General features: G+C 29.4%; 1 protein-coding gene across 2 annotated transcripts; it reads right to left on the reverse strand.

Moving 5' to 3' along the window:
* Positions 1–3,961: 3,961 nt before the first annotated feature.
* LOC121127924 (uncharacterized) lies at positions 3,962–14,930 on the reverse strand. 2 transcript variants are annotated; one of them, XM_040723510.2, is made up of 8 exons: positions 14,621–14,930; positions 9,798–9,990; positions 8,866–9,043; positions 8,303–8,793; positions 7,610–8,222; positions 5,013–5,110; positions 4,271–4,315; positions 3,962–4,207 (listed from the first exon to the last, which is right to left on the reverse strand). In XM_040723510.2, the coding sequence occupies exons 1-8, from the start codon at positions 14,647–14,649 to the stop codon at positions 4,109–4,111; spliced, it is 1,746 nt and encodes a 581-aa protein (XP_040579444.1). In that variant the 5' UTR covers positions 14,650–14,930; the 3' UTR covers positions 3,962–4,108. The 2 variants fall into 2 exon arrangements, with proteins under 2 accessions (XP_040579444.1, XP_071748903.1); XM_071892802.1 differs by lacking the exon at positions 14,621–14,930 and adding an exon at positions 11,396–11,572.
* Positions 14,931–15,744: the final 814 nt, after the last annotated feature.

Here is a 15,744-nt window from a genome sequence, read left to right on the forward strand (position 1 = left end):
GTAAAAACAACATTAATTTTTTTATAATTCAAGATTCTTCACTTTTTTTATCTTGTGTTTCAGGATATGGAACGAATGAATTGAATTAATAGAAGAGCTGGGGACTCATACTTGCGATCAGTGTTGGTTTTATGGAGGAGAAGGAACAATTGAGACAATTGTCTTAGGCCCCGCGCTTGAATGTAAAAGTTGGGATCCCGCATATTTTATTCGGACTCGAGTCGTGCTGAAGTCTAACTAAACTGCAGAGACAAATTAAATTATTCATTTAATTTAAGTGATAAGCTTTGGGTTTGCTTAGACTGTAGATTTAACTAGGGCTAGTAAAAAATGACTTGTGAGCAACGCATCGCTGGAGACTCATATTCGATTCTTACTTTAGTTTAATTAAACTGCAACTTCTGACTTAATTCTCACTCGAATTGAAGATATTTGCGATTCGACTTTGACTGTAGCTCAAAGATTCAATAATTGGCTCAGACTTGTAAAAAAAAAAAAAAAAAAACTCTTTACGAGCTTTTACTACGATAATCTTAAAATTTTTAATGGCCCCCAATAAAAGTACTTACTTCGACAGTGTTTCAGAATTCTACTGTCCGTTTTGATTTATGAGACACTTTCTGGGTTGGTAGTAAGTGTCAAAAAGGCTCACCAATTCTACCTCAGAGGCAATAATGAGATAAACATTAAAATTTTAGTGAATAAACGTTAACAGGTGCGTTTCGGCTCTTTCTTTTATGGATAGTAGAGTTGTAAGTTTTAAGCAGTTTCTCACATGTAAGATTTTTTGTAGTTGGCAATCTATCTAAGCAGTGTTTTTTTATTTTCTAAAGCTGTTATCATTATTCTTTAATTTTTGAGAAGAGAACATCTTATTATAAAGTGTTCATGAAAAATGAAGAAATTAACGCTGAGGATTGGATGAGAAGCAGAGGCGTTCACAGGATTATATCTTGGGGGAGGGGAGGGGGGTGCTTGGGCTTAATGAGTATAGGAGCATACTGAAAACTATTGACGTTAAAATGTAGTAGAAATGATTTTAATTCCTATTAAGATTTTTTTTTTTAATCCACAGCTGCTTACAAAAAATTTATTTTTAGGGAAAAAATTTCAAATATTAAATTCTTTGGAAAAAAATTTCAAAAATCCACAACTATTCACAAAAATTATCCAAAATTCATAGTTATTCTCAAAATTTAATTTTTATGGAAAGGGATTCATAGCTGTTCACAAAAAAAATTCAAATATGAAATTTTCTAGTAAAAGGCAAAAATTTCTTAGTCTTTATTTTTTTTAGGGGGGTACAGCCCCTCCAGTCAATCTCCTGTGGACTACCCCGATGAGTTATAAGTGTAAATTCTTGTTGGAATCACAGTCGATAATGAAAATTGGAGTCCTAGATACGGAGTTGAATTTGTGTTTATTTAGTTGCCAGGTAATTTAATGAAACATCATGACAGCTAAGCTGCGCTCCTTATATCATTGGATGGCCACATGACCACATACTTCAAATAACTGGATATGACAGACGCTACAAATGATTTTCTATAAGACTACCAACATACAACAATTTTCTTCATATAAAGGCATTTTTACATGGCCTAAATAAGTAACAAAGAACAAACATTTGCTTAAAAAAAGAACATAAAGGAATTTTAACTCCTTCAAATAAAAATGTTTGCTTAAAAAACAACGACATTTATTAAACCTGTTGAGAGACCTGGATTAGCCTGCAATGCTCAAAATGGATTGGATGACAATATCAATTTTTGTGGTCCCAATGTGCATCAAATGAAACATCGGGGAGTATTATGAGCGAGTCTGTTTCTCTCTACCTTTTTCGCTTTCTTTTTTTAATATATTGAAAGTAGATACTAAAAAATATCCCGATGCAGTTTAATATTTTAAATTATATTTAAAAAATAACATTTTGCTATCAGGGAAGACCTCCATAATTTTTTTTTAGAGGGGTTTCGATTTTTTTTTAAATTACGCAAATTAAAATTTTTGAAAATTTGATATCCATAATTTTTTTCAATTATTCCCAAAAAGTTAAAAAAAAAAAAATGAAATAACTTCAATTTTATATTTTATATTTTTTTTAATTATTCCCATACAAAAAAATTTAAAAATTAATAAAAAATCAAATATTTGCAATTTGCTATTTATAATTTCTTCCAATTATTCACAAAAAATTAAATTTTTTTAGAAATATTTCAAAAACCTAGGGCTATTCTCAAAAAAAATATTTTTTTTTTGGAAAGAAATTTCCAATATCCATAAATATTCCCTAAAAATTAAATTTTTTGGAGAACAATTTCCAAAATCCACAGCTGTTCCAAAAAAAAAAAAAATCAAGAATTTAATTTCAAATATAAAATTAAGATAAGTAATAAATAAGAATTGGAATCCTTAAGTAAACATTATTTTCCCGATTCCAGGAAAAACACAAATACATACTTATAATTTACAACTCTATATATAGCTTTGGTCCACTCTACTCTTAAAAAGAAGAAAACACACCAACAAAAAAATTAAGTCTTATCAACTCCCCATCGACAACTTTTTGATTTGTAATTAATCCTAAAAAAAGTTATTTTTTAGAGCTAATAATAATTATGTTATTAGTTATGACCTCATTTTCTTATCATGTAATACATTGCTATGTAACATATCCATCATATCTATACATGAAGTTTTCATTAATATGTATGTTATATTTCACATATATATAATTAACTGACCCTCTGTTATTGAACTGGGATTTTTTTACACCCAAAATTTATTCAAATAATTTCTACATTTTATTGTCAATACTTTTAAGTATGTTCCTCAAAAATTAAAACAGATTATATACAATTCTTTATTTTAAATCTTCATAATGCCTGGTGTAGGATTTATTCGTATATTTAGTAGTGATGGAACAATTAATCAGCATTTGTTATTGAAGTTTTGTAAATGTAATGCGTGTTGTCTCATAGTTCTAGGAAAGCGGCCCTTTGTAAAATTTTCCTCGCAACTCTTTCAATAATAACTCCAAATATTAAAGCAATTTGTCATCTCCTTGAAAGTTTCTTTGCTTGGCTCGACTCTATATTATTTGCATGGAAAGACATAATTAATAAAAGCTTGAGGTGGACAAAATCGTGGCGGAGAATTAATCAATCATGTTTCCCACACATGCTCTTCCTAGTAAAAAAAGTAGGTTGTTTTAGTAGGAAGATATTAATTAGTTTTTATAGATTTATTGGAGAAAGTAGTGAGCTAAATTTAGTTCATTTCTCTTTAAAATTGAATTGAAAGGAAATAGGTATTAGCTTAGCTTAGCATAATCTATCCAATCAAAATTAATAATTGAAATATTAAACATGTTGATTATAAATGCCCCATCACTAATATTTTTGCCATTTTAAATAGAGTTTCGATGAATATCATAACAATTTTGCCTAAAAGTCTTCGTTCCTTTTGATTTCTTGGAATCTTGTTTGTGACCGTGGGGAGTGAGAAGTGGAACGTTAGTTACAAAACTATAATATTTGAGCTATTATTTTATGTAACACACGGAGCCTCATCAAAAACTCCTGAGCACTAATTGGATTTCCACAATTCACATACAGACACAAATATTTAATTGAAACTTGTAACAGAAATAAAAATTGTATGATTTTACTATAAGAATAAAAAAATTTCTATTTTTCAAACCCCAGAAAATCAAATTATTTAAAAATAAGGATTTATTTTTTTCAAAGTTTTTTAATTATATAACTAATTTTGTAGTTTAATTGATATTTACGAGTGTAAAATTGATGGAATACTTTAAAAAAATTATTCAAAATTTAAATGACTTAATGATTATAATAATTCAAATAATTTTGGGTTTTATTTTTTACACAGTTAACTAACTGTGTTATTAAAAAGGTATACACTAACGGAGCGTTAATTAAATGATAAGACAGGTACATAGGTATTAAAAAAACACCATTATATTATCTACTAATAACGAAGTACAAAATATTTAATAACAGCACAAATACGTGTCACAATTGACACAAAAATGAAATTTTTAAGTTGTCCCATAAGGAGATATATTAATGATGACAATTTGGTCTTATTCGATATTCAGATTGTTTTCAATTCTGTTTCTAATTAAATCGTAGTTAAATCCATCACCAGAGGACACTGGGTTTGGATTAAGGTCACAGGAGAGCTATTATAAAGTATGATTAAAATAGATATTATATAGATACAATATATTGTTTTTTTTTATTACCTGATGACGCATGAGATACTCCACAGGGTAGGGATCCCCACAAAACTAAGAAGAAAGATTTGCATTAATATAATATTAATATGTGTGAGGATTAAGTCAAAGTATACTCCATACATAGAACCCTCATTTCAAAAGAGAATTGAATTAAAAAAATCGTGTATTAATGATTGTTTTAAGGAATTTAAAGAATTTTTTTTATTAAATACTGAAGGTAGTACCAGGTATTGCCTTGAGCAATTAGCTTTCGGCTAAAACACCAATTTTCCTTTAATATTAATATAAAAGATCGCTCCCCAAGCAATCCTCAGTGCTACACTCCGTTTGTATGAACACTCTTGCATGTAGCTACTCAATAATCAATTCGTATATGTTCTCTCCTCAAGAATGAAAGAATAATAATAAGAGTTTGAGAAATCAAAATATATACAGTGCACCCTGTATACACACTCGATGCTACATTCAATACGTCTGCGATATTTCATGAATATGACGTCATTGTTATTTCTTCCATATACTTCATGGAATTCTATAATCAGTGCACCCTGTATGTATGCTCGATACTACTTTCGGCGTCTGCGATATTTCATGAATACGACTTCTATTTTAAATGGGATACCTCAGGGAGCACAATATACTTGGTCAAACTAAGGCTAAAAAAAGACCAGGAAAAAAAGAGTGCATATTCCAATCATAGAGTATAACTTGATCATGTGAGACATAATAGTATGGTCCACGTAGTTACCTCACAAGGAAAAAATGAACCATCATTATTTTCTAAATCATCATCGAAAGGATCCTTCCGTAAGTTCACTAAAAGCTGTCGGAGATCTTCACGGTCATCTGAAAGTAGATTTGAAAATTGATTAAATGAGCTATCAACACATTTAATAGGCCGATTGAACCGACTTAAGTTAAATTCAAATTAGGAGCTTATAGTGTTACTGTATTTGAACCTCACTTACATCATGAAAATTAACTCGGTGTTTCGATGTCAACTGTTGATGTTTCTTCCCCCCCCCTTATCAGTTATCTGAACGTTGATTAGTTAATTTGAATTAGTTCTTATTCAGGTGTAAACAATTCTCAATAATATTTCCCTATTAGAGAAAAATTGGCTAACTACGAACTAATTGACATACATATTTTTGTCTTTTTTCTATTTCATTTTGGAATAAAGATTGCAAATTACAATAAAAATAAATAACGTTTCAAATTGAAACTAAAAGCTTATGTAGTCACTGCATTTAAGCTGACTTAAATTTAAGTCGATTTAGTGTAACAGGACCTTGTAAGACGTCTTTAATAAAGCAACTGAAAGATTATCAGAAACCAAGTTACCTAAATTATGCTTTCAATTTTTAAAAGTTGGATTCTTAAGCATCTTAGCAAGATAAAGGATATGCGTTGAAAGTATTGGAATTGCACAAAATACCTCGTCAAATAAAACTATTACCACCCAATTATTATTAGAAACTATTTAATTAATATTAAAGATACTTCATATGAAAATTTTCGAACATGGATTTAAAAAATGATTACATAACATAATTTACAAATATTCTATGTATCACATTGAATTTATAATATCCACCTATAATCTCTTCATTATGGTTTTCTTTTCCCAAAATTTAGAGTAGATTGTATTTAATCAATCAATGCCGGTAGAAATTTTATAATTGGATTTTAAATTACAAGTTTTTTCTTGTTTAAATATAATCATAAATGGGAAATCCAACATTTCAATGTTTTAACATGATTTTATTTTACTATAAAAACTGGTGGTAATGGGATTTACTTCAAGTCCAAAGTCTGGTCCTGTGTTTCGGTATTTATAGAAACATACATACATTACATTAGAGCCTATTATCTAACTAGGTATTTAATAAACTAATCTAACCTTATTGAATAAGTGTATCACAAAAAATAACTTCAAGGTAATCCCTTTCACGAACAAATCTTTGCTTCTAATATTTTTTACAAGGTTATTTTTTTTTGTGATGAATTCTTATTTAATGATTTCGAATAAATAATTTTTGAAGGAAAGTTATTTGCTGTTTTACTATCAAAAGTCAAAAGTCTTATCCCCCTATCAAATAAAATCAATAATGTTTTAGGATGAGCAGGGGCAGGGAAAAAGGTTAATGTCCGGGTTTTTAAAAAAATCTTTCCTTTTAAAAAATAAGTATATATTCAAATTTACAATGATCTCTTAGTGCAAGGCCCCAGTCAAGAGAAGGGCCAGAAGCACTTGCCGCCTAAAACTAGTTATTATGCTGATCCAGTACGAAAACACACTATCCGGACCAAAAGTTGAAGAGATATATTTTACTTTCAATTTGTAGACAATTTGTATCTACGCCAATATTTAAGCTAAGAAATAGACATTGTGCTATCATCATCAGCCTAATCTAGTCACTATGGCGGCTCTAAATACAAATTTATATAATTGATTTACCAGATTCTACATTTTTGCTGGAAAAATATCTGAAACTGAGCTATCTGGTTTGAATTGTATTATAAAGTTTACATTTCAAAGATAAATAACTATTTTATTGAACTAATAGATTAAATCAACTTACTAAAAATACTCGATTTTACTTTTACATGGAACATGGCTATTGAACTAAATTATTGATATAATTATATTAGTTAAAAGCTAATAATGTGGATTGCGTAGCACTGTCCGAATTTTTTTTTGCCTTTCCCAGACGATCGGATTAGTGTTAATGTAAAAGCCATGAATGGTTACCATTTCTTTGAAGGAATGGAACACTGTATTGTAGATAGGATTATTAAAGCCACATAGCATGATTTTGCACTGAATATATTTATAACACATGTCAGTTAGCATATTGTCGCTTCTCTGAAATATGACAAATATTGACATATGGGGAAAACCCAATTTGCATTATCAAAATCTTCATCTATGGTTACCTACAAAAAGTTATTAAACTTATTTAAAAAAAAAATCTATTTCCAGGGAAGTATGTTTTAGCACTGGATAAACGAATATTCTACATTTTACGCCCTACTTAAAATTTTACCTTATCATTTGCCCTTTTAAATGAAGTTTACTTAAAATAACTTTCACATTCTACCTTAGTATGGGTACAACATTGTTCCAAAATTGTGAGTTGGTAATATGTTTTTTTTTCTCTAGTGTATAATCACAATTTGCATGAGTCATTGTTCTATAAAACAAATTTTAAAACGATAAGGACTCGTCATTAGGCAATTTGAGCGGTTCATGCAAAAAATAAATTCATTTCCAGTTGTTTCTATTCTATTAACTAACTCTTACGAATGGATTTGAAATATTTTTATTGTAAAATTACATACCTCTGTCACCATTCCCGTTTGAGACCTGGGAATATTTTCTTTGAGGAGTTTTAACATTGATATCATTATTTAAATTAGATTGTGAAGAAGAGCCAATACTTCTCTTGTATGAGTCTTCTGCTTTCCCTAAATCCTGTAAATTAGGAGTTGACTTGGGACTTGTCATTGATTTCGTGATGGGATGAGGAGGAGGACGTTGAAGCAATACAGGGGCAGAAACTTTTCTTTGAGGTCGTTTTCTATTGGATTCTTCGTCCTTACTTTCACTCATGGGAGAAGGAACGGGTTTGAAAGTGGTTTTCGCCCTTGCACCCCCAGTGTAACCATTTGAATCAGTTCTTGTTTCTTGAGGAGGCTGTCTCAAATATTTCTCCACAATAGAGTCCTTTCTCAAAGATGATCTTCTAGAAGTATTTGGCGTAAGGGCAGAAATGTCCTTCATACTTAACATATCTGATACAATAGGTCCTGAAGAGACTGTGGAAGTAGTAGTGAGATCATTATTAACTAATGGCGGGCCATTGTTTAGCGGGGATTTATATTCGATGGGTTGACTTATTGAGTGAGATCTCTGTTTGGATCCTATGGAGTCTGGGTTCCGATCACATTTTGTCTGTAATAATATTTAATATACATATATATATATATTTAAAACACATCAAAAAATATATATATTTAAACTCTGTCTTTTACCTGATGAAGGATCACTTTGAACATATTAATGCTTGCTCCACAAAACTCACAGGGAATCAAAATTTCTTCCTCTTCTTCTTTAGTGTCTTCACTTCCAATATTGAAATCAAATCCTGTAGGTGATTGGTAGTGGGATCCATTGTATACTGAAGCGCTAGTAGGTGGGCTTGTGGATGTGGGCACTCTATGCATTCCAGAAAGAGAGGACTTTCTTGAGGAAATAAGTTCCAAATCTGGAATACTGCTATCTATTTGGCTGGATGATGACGGCTGAGTGGAAGATGCTGATGAATGTCTTCTTTCATGCAAAAGTGACGTGGGAGAAGTCACTGAAAATGTGGAAGAAGAGGGTCCAGCTAGTATTGAAGGGCTCCATGAGTAGTCGGAGGTATTTCGTAGGCTAGAACTGGTTGTTGTAAGGGGTATCCATGGAGTTGCTCCTCCTGTGTCATTGTGGCCAAATACTTCAGCGCATGGCTTGTTGGCTAATTCTATTTAGGAGTTCATATGTATTATGCATCTGGGTCTGTGCATTTAAAAAAATAAATAATAAAAACACGTACCGTGATAGAGTCGCATCTCTGAATGTTTCACCCATTCATTTAGCATGACAAAATCTCCACATTCTGGACATTTCTCAGTTCGACTTCCGCAGTATCCTTCATGAGACTCGAGCTCTTCTGACTTTACATGTGTTTCACAAAAGGAACATAGAACGTTTCGTTTAGGACATGCATTTTCCTAAAAAAAATATAATGATATATCTTTGATCAAGGTACAGGGTCTAACAACGAAATCTGTCACTTTAGATTTCCGGGTTATTCATGCAAATATGATGACGAAATTGGGGAATTCTTATTTTGTCGTGAAATATACATATAAATATTTTACTTAGTAGCCAAAACTAATTTGGAGTCAATAGCAGAAGATTTAGAGCCTATTACATTTTCAGAGGTAGAATGCAGATGTACTGTTGTGATGACTTTGGTGAACAACGATCTGGACATTAACAACCCTGAAGTCTCAAGGACGATAGGGGTTCACAGGAGAACTGTTGCAGAGTTGAGGAATACCATGGGGGAGACCGAGGACACCAAGAGTACTGCTACGACTCCAAGGATATTTAGCCTCTTAGCGTCTCCGACCTTAATCTAATGGATTATTTTGTTTAAAGCTACCTTGAGTCAAAGGTCAACAAAAGTCCTCACGCCCCAAAGAAGCCCCCGACGGAACTCATTGTCTTGGAATGTAATAATTTAGATGGGCCATTATTTTTGGTGCATGAACGTGGTTCTGAAACCGAATTGAGGTCCTTATTGAGGCAAATGGAGGAGGCTTCATTGAGGAATATATATTTTAAATGATTATATTTGTTGCTCAGGTTTTTTTATTTAATAAATATAAAAAACACCATTTTATCTTAATTTAAAGTAGACGAATAAAATTAAGTGTCAGATTCCGTTGTTATAATCTGAACATATATTAGATACATTACTTTGTGTTCTTCTAAATCAATAGTTTTGATCGCTTCTCCACAATCTGAACAAGGTTTATCCGTATGAACTAAATCCTTGTGCGTTTCCATATCCGATGAGTTAACAGGCTCTTGACAAATATCACATTTAGATATGTTTCTCGCACAATGCAGAGTGTGCATTTTGTAGTTGGACACAGGAACATCCCTTTTACTACAAACAAAAACATACGTATGTAAATAATTAGTTAATTATCATATTTATATCAAATCAATCAAAATAAATGCATGTAATTCCACCTATTTTAGAAATGTAGGAAATTACAAATGGGATTCCTATTTTCTAATATGTTATAAATTCATTGAATATGAGGGTTCCTACTATTCATGATTCATACAGTGAGAAAGGACTTGAGACTCAACGTGGACTGATTCCATATTTTGAAGACTCGCTACTTGATTTTGACTCCAAAGCTAGTTTTACAGATCTAAAAAGAGCCTTAACACTATGGTCCTGGGTTCTGGACCTTATATTATATATAATTATGAATCTGAAATAATCTCAATAAAAAGTTAAGACTCGAATTGGACGCAATAAAAATATTCAAGGTCTTGGACTTTTGAGCTAGTACTTGGGATTCGACTTGGAATTTGCAGTATGAGGACGGATTCCCAATACAAGAAAAATTGCCTAAGACGGAATGTTCTCTAAAAAAACCTAATTTTTAGTTAAATTTAAGAATACGAAGTAAAATATAACTAAGCCTATGAAACTCTTAAGAATTGCCTTAAATCAATAAAGTGTTATTGTAAAAACAATTTAGTTTGTTTAAAAAATGTGTTTGTTTCTTTTACTTTTATCATTAAAAGGCTAAATCTGCAATATTAAGCTTCTAATTCCAATATTTTTTTTCCATTTTGCGTATAAGGGAATATGTTTAAAATTTATATTTGACACAAACAAACTCATTTTTATTTTCAAACACAAATTCATGGAAGATAAAAGTTCCCCCGTTGCACTTTTAAAAAAAAAATACGCAGAATGAAAAAAAAAAGAGCTCAATATACTTGTATTTCAATTGTTCTTTTGTTCTAAAACTTACTTCGTGTTAGATTTTTTGCGTTTTAAAAAAATTGTGAAAGTATTTTTGTATTTCCTCATAAAATATAGATTCTGACAAAAAAAAAATGTGGACTTTAAAAAAAAAGACCCTGTAGAATGATTTGGAGGATATCTAGGAACTTTGAAGAATCTAAGTATGCTTAAAATGCTTTTTGAAGAATTAGAGTATGTCATAAAAAAAGAGGCTTTAAATATGAATAATAAATAGTTTTATTTGAAATGGTCCAATATTTTATTTGAAACAGATTCCCATGTTAAGCTAAACAATTGGGCACAGGAACTTTCAATCATGAATAAAGATTCCAAATACTCAACTATGGATTGAAATAAAGGAAACAAACACATTCTCTAAAGAACTTAATTGTCAGTAAGACAAAACTTTGTTGATTTCAGGAATTTCCATGTATTTAGCTTAAAGTAATTTTGTATGTTTAAAGCTATCTAAATATTAGGGTTTTTTTTTGGACAATATTCCGCCTCAGGGATTTTCCCTCACCTCTTCTGTTATGTGAATGCAATATGGTGTATAAATGAAGGATTGATCAATGATGTCTTTGAATTATAATGTTCTACACTCTAGAACTAGGTTAGTTAACAGGTTTCTGTGGTCCTAATGCAGACTTTCTGAGTGTTGTAGTTGAACCCTTGGTCCCAGGAGGAGAAAATAACACTCACAAACAGCTGTAAAAATGTGTTGTAAACATTCTAGTCGACATTACTTCGCTCTCTAGTGAGCTTTATGTCCACTACGAAATATTTTTTAGCTTTATTCAAAACAACTTTTTGTTTACGGTTTTTTATAGAAAATATAATTATCATTATCCTTGAGATAATTTGGAAAACAATAGTGACTGCTGTAGCAAATTGTGGACTATTATTATTACATAACTGTAAGGTATATTTAATGGACCACTAAAAAAAGTTGAACTTTTATAGAGTAGTTTAATGTACATAGTCCCTAACTAGCTATCAATTCACGTATCTCAACTAAAATAATATGTTATACAATCTAATTAATTGAATTATATAGAGTATGATCATTGTTTACTATGCACAGGTTATATGCGCCATCTTGCGGCTATGAACGTTTTGCTGGTTGTTTAATGTCTCAATAGGGGTTATGTATTCAAGGACATCCGTAAAAGATGGGCAGTAGAGGCTGTAGCCCCCTCCCTCAAATTAAGAAATTTGGCTTTTTACTTGAAAATTATATTTTTGAAATTGAATTTTTTCAATTTTTTTACCAAAAAATTTAATTTTCTGAGAATAGCTGTGAATATTTGAAATTTTTCTCAATTTTTTTTTAATAGCTGTGGATTTTTTTACCAAAAAAATATAATAGTTGAACTTTTTTCATAAAAAAATAATTTTTGTAAACAGCCTGTGGATTTTTGAAAATTTTCCAAAAAAATTTAATGTTTCAAATTTAATTTTTGAAATTTTTTGTAAACAGCTGTGAGTTTTTGACTTTTTTATCACCAAAAATTTAATTTTTTGAGAATAGCCATGGATTTTGTATTTTTTTTCAAAAATATTAAATTTTTTCCAACAGCTCTGTAATTTTTAAATTTGTTTCATAAAAATTTAGTATTTGAAAATTATTTTCATAAAAATTTACTTTTCTGAGAATAGCTGTGAATTTTTGAAATTTTTCTCAAAATTTTTTTTAATAGCTGTGGATATTTTTACCAAAAAAATTTAATATTTGAATTTTTTCATAAAAAAATAATTTTTGTAAACAGCTGTGGATTTTTGAAACTTTTTTCCAAAAAAATTTAATGTTTCAAATTTAATTTTTGAAATTTTTTGTAAACAGCTGTGAGTTTTTGAATTTTTTTTCACCAAAAATTTAATTTTTTGAGAATAGCCATAGATTTTGTATTTTTTTTCAAAAATATTAATTTTTTTCCAACAGTTCTGTATTTTTTAAATTTGTTTCGTAAAAATTTAGTATTTGAAAATTATTTTCAAAAAATTTTAATTTTCGGATTTTTTTTCAAAAAACCAAATATAAAAAAAACCAAGCCCATTCCCCCAAACAAAAAAAAAAACTTTATTTAAATATCCTTAGTATTTTTTACTAGATTGATGGTTAATTAGATTCAAGTTATCAGCGTCTAGTTAATTCTAAATAACGTTTGAGTATTTTTTACTAGGCTCACTTTCTTTGCACCATCTTGCAATTATTAATGTTTTTGTTTAATTTGTTCATCTCTATTCATTTCATTAATGAATATAAGGTATATAATCTATCACTTTTTCTAAATATGATGCCATTGTTATTTCCTGAAGTGATTCATTTTAAGTTAAAAAATTTCCATTCTGTCATTAATGTATGTACAATTGTCCAAATATGACCTGACCTTTAAATTTTGTAGGATGCAAACGGACATAGCTGATACCTTGGATCTTCTATAAATTTGTATCGTTGATTCAAGACAAATAATAAAAAATATGGATCTTTCATTCATTGTAATGCCTTCGTTATATACATAGTATATTCAACATAAAAAGTCATATTAATTTAAGACTTGATGTATATATATTTTAAAATATTGAACTTTAAATGTTAGAATGAGCACACACCACTTCAAATCATGATTCACGAGAAAAATTAGAAATGCAATTAAGTAGGAATTTGACGCTGTAAATAAACCATGGGATTTGAGAAATAACTATCAATATCATATCCAAACGAAGTATTAAAGTATATACCTATTCGCAGCTAATAATACTAGCATAAATAAACATATTTTTTTACTATTTTAATACTCTGCAAATTAAAAAAAAAAAAAAACCAGTCTAACTACAAGGTAGTGAGATTAACCTAATTATTTCATTTAGTTACAAAGGGATGAACAGATCTTGGTCCAGCCTTATCAAATAACTATTGGTGATATATTGATGGCTCATATGATTATGGTACTCAAGGGATAATTAAGGGCACTTGTGTCATGCTTTACTCTTATCCAGGGGCCCTGCGCAGGATAGAATTCTATAAAAATGTATATTCTATTAAAAGACCATAAAAGGTTGCACTTTTTTTTTATAGAAAAGGTCTTCTTATAACGCCAAATATACGTAATTTATTAAAAAATAATTATTTTTTATTTTATAAAGAGATAAAAAATAGTGCCCTGCACATTTATTGTTTCCCAGGCTCTGCTCACGCCAAGCCGGCCCTTGATGGTACTATTGGCAGTACAAGATAACCGGCACCGGAATGCACCTTTTAGCAAGTGGGAGGCGGAGCAAATTATGTATAATGGTGACGTCATCATGGGTTCTTTAGGGGGTGGGGGCATTTTTGACAATTTTGACTGAAAAGTTTTTGTCTTTTTATAGATGTTAAATTTCACAAATCATTTCTTTTAAATTTTAGATTTAAAGTTTTTTAAAAGATACTAAATTTGAACGAATTATAAGATAAAAAAAAGGAAAATTGATTTATTTTTCTCTTTCGATAATTATCAAAATTAAAATTTTGTATATAAGAGGAATTTTTTTATTGTGATGACTATAAAAATTCTGCAAAAGTGGGCTTGGGGTTCCTATGATCATGTGGTTCCAGCCCCACTGTATCAATTCCACCTAGGATCGGGCAACAACCTTTGGTTTAGTGCTATGACCACAATTCGATTAATTGGAAATATTATTTCATTGATACATAAATATTGCTCACAAATTACTTTGAATAATAATTGATTAATAAAAATCTTACCAATTTTGGCACATTTCATGTTCGTCCATATTTTTGTAGGTCCTTTTCTTTATTCACTCTATTTATTAAATTATGATATATAAGTGAACAATAACTAAATCAATTTCCCACTAAGGAATTGTAATTTTTGATTCCCAATTGTTGTTCTTGTTGTTTTTTGTTTATGTCAGGAACAAAAAGAAATACACTTTTATATCTCATGGATATATTTAAAGAATGCTCTAAATGTCTTGATTAACTAACAAGAGGAAGAATAAAAGTCAGCTAAAAACATTCATATTAATAAGAAAAAAACTTGGCAAGATACTTCAACTGCTCTTGGCCTGAGGTATTTATTTTTATAGGCGGGCGGTATGAAAGAACTTCAAACTTTTCCGTTTTGCTTTTTAAATATATTCTTTATGCATATTAGGGTGGGAGGTATTTCACTTTTTGTAAAAAAGTGAGGACGTAGAAGTTTAAGAGTGTTGTTACTTTTGATAAAACCCCCCCAAAAAAACAAACAAAAACAATCGACAATTTTTGAACCAGGGGTTCGTATTTTCTCTAAGAAATTTAATATTTGAAATTTTCTGTAAACAACATTGGATTTTTTCCAAAAAACTTTATATTTGCAATTTAATTTTAGATTTTTTTTTCCAAAAATTTATTATTTTGCAAACAGCTGTAAATTTTTGAAAATAAAATTAATTTTTGTAACCAGCTAAAAATTATTGAAATTTTTTTCCCGAAAAATTATTTTTTTTCCCGAAAAGTTAATTTTTTGTTAACAACTGTGCATTTTTGAAAAAAAAATCTAAAAAATTCAACTTTTTGTGCACAGTTGTGGTTTTTTTTCAAATAATTTTTTCGAAATATTAAACATTTTTAATTTTTTCCAAAAAACATTGATTTGTTGTGAATAGTTTTTAAATTTTTGAAATTATTTTTCAAAAAAATTAAATTATTCAAATTTTTAATTTTTGAAATTATTTTTCAAAAAATTAAATTATTCAAATTTTTAATTTTTGAAATTATTTTTCAAAAAAATTAAATTATTCAAATTTTTAATTTTTGAAATTATTTTTCAAAAAAATTAAATTATTCAAATTTTTAATTTTTGGATTTTTTTTTCAAATCATATA

Source organism: Lepeophtheirus salmonis, chromosome 13 (assembly GCF_016086655.4).
Source record: "Lepeophtheirus salmonis chromosome 13, UVic_Lsal_1.4, whole genome shotgun sequence".
In the NCBI taxonomy this organism is placed as follows: Eukaryota; Metazoa; Arthropoda; class Copepoda; order Siphonostomatoida; family Caligidae; genus Lepeophtheirus; species Lepeophtheirus salmonis.

Excerpts from the sequence above, each read along its gene's own strand:
- LOC121127924 (XM_040723510.2), bottom strand. The coding sequence starts at position 14,649 with ATGGACGAACATGAAATGTGCCAAAATTG. Across the intron at positions 8,223-8,302 it reads TCAAAGTGATCCTTCATCAG|ACAAAATGTGATCGGAACCC; the intron begins GTAAAAGACAGA and ends ATATTATTACAG. Across the intron at positions 5,111-7,609 it reads AAACGGGAATGGTGACAGAG|ATGACCGTGAAGATCTCCGA; the intron begins GTATGTAATTTT and ends ATCTACTTTCAG.